General features: G+C 36.9%; 1 protein-coding gene across 1 annotated transcript; it reads left to right on the top strand.

Annotated features, from left to right (window-relative positions):
• Positions 1-1,288: 1,288 nt before the first annotated feature.
• On the top strand, positions 1,289-4,655 carry LOC137182192 (zinc finger and SCAN domain-containing protein 5A-like). Its single transcript, XM_067588524.1, has 2 exons — positions 1,289-1,730; positions 3,628-4,655. The coding sequence occupies exons 1-2, from the start codon at positions 1,559-1,561 to the stop codon at positions 4,326-4,328; spliced, it is 873 nt and encodes a 290-aa protein (XP_067444625.1). The 5' UTR covers positions 1,289-1,558; the 3' UTR covers positions 4,329-4,655.
• Positions 4,656-5,361: the final 706 nt, after the last annotated feature.

Below are 5,361 nucleotides of genomic sequence, written 5' to 3'. Positions count from 1 at the left end.
CATTTCTTAGCATCTTATCACTTATCGTAATACATTTAAAATACTTTAAATCTTACTTCTCTTACTTCATTGAGTTAATTTATATACGACCACTTTGATAACACCTAAACATTGTGATGACATGTGATACAAGGAATCTTGATAGCTGGTAAACAACCTCACTGTGACTGTACTGAAAGACCCAAATATGGTTTCATATTGTGAGTGTAGCCATGTTTTTTGTGTTTTATTCAGAGGATTCACCTCAAACTGAAACATTAGAATGTAAAATGATAACCTACAGTTCCTTTACAAGACAGTTTCAAAATGTTACTGAGCTAATTTTGTGAAAATTACAAATTACAATAATTGTACTTACTGCAAATGTGTTGCATTTAATTACCACCCATGATTCATAACAATACACATCCTTTATTTGATTTTAAGGGGGAAAAAATCATTTAACACATTATTTCTTTAAGTTAGCGAGTATTTATAACTCCCAGATATTTAGCATTTTAATAGGCTTTTAACAATAGCAGAAAGGGGACAAAATACACAAGTAAAATTAACTTAATTTCATGAATTGTTGCATTTCTTACTGACAGAATTTGATCATGTAGTGTACACCATTACTGGTGAATACAAATCTAACAAAACAATACCACAATGATTTATGGTGAAGAATTCAATTTATGGGACTTGCATGAGCTACTGTACATGTTTCATGTATGCACTGTACAAAGATTAACCATCTCTTCTAATCATCCATATGAACAAAATATATTTAATACACCTAGGACTCTAAGTGTCTTGGATTTTTTACTTATTGTTCACAATTGTTTGTACTGATATCACATATCTTGTCATGCTTTGATAAGATATCTGGCATTTAACTGTGTGGTGCCTCTCTAGATCGCTGCATTCTTTCGAATATATGAAATAGGCCATACTGTGTATGTAATCACTGATTAATATCAGCAGATATCTTTCAACATTAGTCTTTTTAGTGCCAAAGTCCCTGTTTTTGTTACTATACTTCCACTGCAGCTCAACACTGTCTGAGGAAATACAAAGAGGAAATTCAATGCTAAAAAGACTGTGAATGTGTCAGATATCCACTTGATGTGACTAACTCAGACTGTTGAAGCCTCATATAAGCTTCAGATCAACTTTTAAAACATGTCTTCACTTCTCTACAAAGCACGGTTTAATAACAAGGATTTAAGGACTATGTAATTCAACAGTTGGTGGCGATAATGCTCCGATTGGTGGCAATTCGCCATTAAACAGGAAGAAGAAGAAGAAGAAGAAGAAGAAGAAGAAGAAGAAGAAGAAGAAGAAGAAGAAGAAGAAGAAGAAGAAGAAGAAGAAGAAGAAGAAGAAGAAGAAGAGGAAGAAGAAGAAGATACACTGCAGCCGGTGTCACTGTTTGTACTTACACGCTAGCCGATTGTTATGTAAAAGCGGCTAACAACTGCAAGAAACTGAGTGCAAGGCGTCCGCTGAATTAAAAGAAGGAAACAGAAAGAGTATAATTGATTTCTTATCTTCATTCTGATATAACCATCTGTGGGAAATGTCTGCTCTTGAGAGTCTGAAAGAGTTCGCCGAGCAGCGGCTAGCTGCGGCTGTCGATGAGATATTTGAATATTTTGAGAAAACAGTAACTGACTATGACGAGGAATTGGACCGCTATTGCAAGTTGCTGGATATTATTTTGCAGCCTGAAATTAGGCTTCGAAGAGCAGGTTTGTTTTCCTTTACTGCTTAATTTCCCTATGTAACTGTTTCGCTTCGCTAATATACGTTAGACATACACAGTCAGTTAGTACCAGTTAACGGTTAGCTTCTGCTTCTAATGAGCACATCTGGGGTTGGTTGTTAAGGCTAAAAATATATATATTTTTTTAAAAAATATGCACGCTTTGGTGAAATTACTTTTTGTAAATGTTGCGATATGTAACTAACAAGACTAACCAGCATTAAATAAATGGCGCTAGATTTGTAACATAGAGATACAACAGCGAACATTACATTCTTTGATCGAATACTATCCAACAATTTTTCAGACAACACAAGCGATCTTGCTGCGATGTTTGGGCTCTCCTGTGTGTAGGAGGGCGTCACGTTGTGTTGGGGTTTATTGTGGCTGCTTGCGCCTGAATTTAAAGACATATTTGACCAATTTTATCAAATATAATTAATTTAAAACGTGTAATGTTAGAGACTACCGTAGCTGGAAAAAGACAAGAAACTTGATTCCATTGCAGTTTTTCAAATTTCGACAACTTAAAGGATGTGTTCACAATTTTTCAAGTCTGTCTGAAAACAACATTCGGGAGACCAAATGAACATTAAAACTTGTTTTTCTTGCTGTAATCATTCCTCCTGTTCATACTGACCATTAGATGATCCCTTTATAATGTGCTTAAAATGTAAGTGATTGTTGACAAAATCCACAGTCCTCCTCTTGTGCAAAATGTATTTAAAATTTTATCTGAAGCTAAAATGAAGCTTCAGTGTCCAAATGAGTCAAATCAAGCAGATATCTTTCAACATTAGTCTTTTTATTGCCAAAGTCCCTGTTTTTGTTACTATTCTTCCACTGCAGCTCAACACTGTCTGAGGAAATACGAAGAGGAAATTCAATGCTAAAAAGACTGTAAATGTGTCAGATATCCACTTGATGTGACTAACTCAGACTGTTGAAGCCTCATATAAGCTTCAGATCAACTTTTAAATGCATTTTTGCTCAAAATGTCTGCGAACACACTGTTGATTTTGGCCCCCATCACTTACATTGAAAGCACATTTAAAGGGGATCTTTTAGCAGTCAGTATGAACAGGAGGAATGATTACAGCCAGGAAAACCTCTTTCACTGTTCATATGGACACCTAACCACTGAAGACAGACCTGAAAATCAGCCTGTCCTTTAACATCAACAATGTATCATATCACTTCAGAAATTGCTGGATTTTGTCCATTCAGAAAGTGTGTTAATACAGAATTTCCTCAACCAAAACACAGAGTGCAGCGTAGGAGACACTCATACATGTGACTGAGATGGTTGCACTGAGAGCCCTGCTCCACTTTTGGACTGTTTCTAACCATGTAATACTGATTTCCTTGTGGATAATAATAATAATGATGATAATGAAATTAAATAATGTATTCCTTTCTGCATGTGTAGAATCTTTACCCAAGATGGATCAGAGTGGTCCTGGTCCACTGATTGACTGCATCTGAAAGGGGAATAAAATGCTAACTGTTCAGCATCACAGAGTAGTCTAATCTGTAAGACAATGTTACTGATACTGAGACCACTGATCCTGCACCAGAGAGAAGTGCTATAAAACCCATCATCTAAATCTAGGAATGAAAGCAACTTGGTGTTATGTGACACAATGATTATGAGTAGGCCAAACTCATAATTACAGGGAGGAATCTTGAATCTTGTTTTTATTTTACTAAATATCTATTTTTGGTAGCTGAAGTGCACTTGAATAGCCGGAGGAAGTAAAACCTCAAGGGTCAAGGTACATCAAAACAGAACATACAATCGTAAAACAGTTGTATCACACTTAGATCGACATAAAGGCACAGATATTCATGTTTGTGTATTTGTATATCATTACTTTCTGCAGATGTCCGTTCGCTGACTGTTAGTGCAGAGGTTCCCCCTGAGCAGCAGGAGATGAAGCCCAGTCTGGACCAGGAAGCCCCAGAGCCCCCATGCATTAAAGAGGAACAGGAGGAAGTCTGGAGCAGTCAGGAGGGAGAGCAGCTTCAAGGACTGGAGGAGGCTGATATCACTCTCATCTCTGTGAAAAGTGAAGATGATGAAGAGAAACCTGAGTTATCACAGTTCCATCAAAGCCAAATTGAGGAGCACAGAGAGGCAGAGGCTCCAGCCAGCTGCCCAGCTGAACAGATGAAAGCAGAAGTGGATGGAGAGGACTGTGGAGGATCAGAACCAGCCTGTGATGTACTAGCAGCTACTGCTGACAGCAGTGTAGACAGTTCTGAACCAAAGACTGAAGACAGGGATGATTTGAACAGATTTAATGGAGGTAAAATGCATAAACCTTTCAACTGTTTATTTTGTGAGAAACGTTTTGTCTGTAAATTGGATTTGGTGATACACGCGAGAGGTCACACAGGGGAGAAACCCTTTAGGTGCTCAGATTGTGGTGAACGTTTTAGCCACCGTGCAGCTCTTAAGCAACACACGATGCTCCACACAGGAGAGAAACCTGTCACTGGCAGTGTGTGTGACAGAAGAATCATCCGGAAATCACAGATCAAAACCCAGGAGTGTGTTGACCAGAGCAGCTGCAGGAAGTGAAGCTATGGTGCTGGTGGACAGGCAGGATTATTAAGCATGGAATGGTCATGGAAGAAACAGAATGGTGTGTAAAAGTTGCCATTGTTTTCCCTCTGGGACAGAAATGAAAACTTTAATTATTCACTGTGTGTGTGTGTGTGTGTGTGTGTGTGTGTGTGTGTGTGTGTGTGTGTGTGTACACACAACGTTGTCTGTATGTTTCCAGCCTATGATGGATTGGTGACCTGTCACCCAGTGTGATCTGGGATAGGCTATGAATTAAGCTTTTCTTAGGAGGATGAATAATGTCTAATTTCTTCATTAAAAAGGTATATAGTCCCACTTTTACACATCTTTAATGCTTCTTTTAGTCATTTTCCCTTTTTTTTCTTTTCCTTTTTAGTATTTTTATGTGACTTGCATGTTTAAATAAAGCATGGAACATAGCTGGTGTGAAAATGCTGGAATTACAGTGTCTACAATTGACACAGAAACATAACCTATGATTGTAATTTGTGTCATTAATCAAGCAAAAATGTCAAGCATTTGTTGGTTTTAGCTTGTCAGATGTGAGGATTTGGTACTTCTGTTTCCTTTCATTCTAAATTGAACATGTTATATATGTTATATAACAAATTTAGAGATGTCATCTTGGGCTCTGGAAACTTGTGATGTTCTGTTTTGGGGTTTTTTGTCACTTTTGAGAATAAGTGATTCATCATACAATAGAAATGAGAATTGGACCTTTGAACTTCAGAAAAAAATATTTTTCAAAATCACATCGACATTCACTAATTACTATATATATATATATATATATATATATATATATATATATATATATATATATATATATATATATATATATATATGTATGTTCCTGGAACAGAACTTTGCTGTATGTTTGTTTTGTGGTTCACTCCATTTGTCTGCAGCAATGGTGAATATTTTTATATTTAAGTTTTTACACCATTTCCCACAAGACCAAGACGTTCACAGACTAAACTTGACTGGCTGGACAGAATTGAGGCCTGTTGAGTGATTGCATCTTGTC

This window comes from Thunnus thynnus, chromosome 4 (genome assembly GCF_963924715.1).
Source record: "Thunnus thynnus chromosome 4, fThuThy2.1, whole genome shotgun sequence".
NCBI classification, from domain to species: domain Eukaryota; kingdom Metazoa; phylum Chordata; class Actinopteri; order Scombriformes; family Scombridae; genus Thunnus; species Thunnus thynnus.
The sequence above is the reverse complement of the archived record's forward strand: the minus strand, read 5'-3'. Positions and strand labels throughout refer to the sequence as shown.

Coding starts and splice junctions, on each gene's coding strand:
- LOC137182192 (XM_067588524.1), top strand. CDS start 1,559: ATGTCTGCTCTTGAGAGTCTGAAAGAGTTCGCCGAGCAGCGGCTAGCT. Junction 1,731..3,627: donor AATTAGGCTTCGAAGAGCAG/GTTTGTTTTCCT, acceptor TACTTTCTGCAG/ATGTCCGTTCGCTGACTGTT.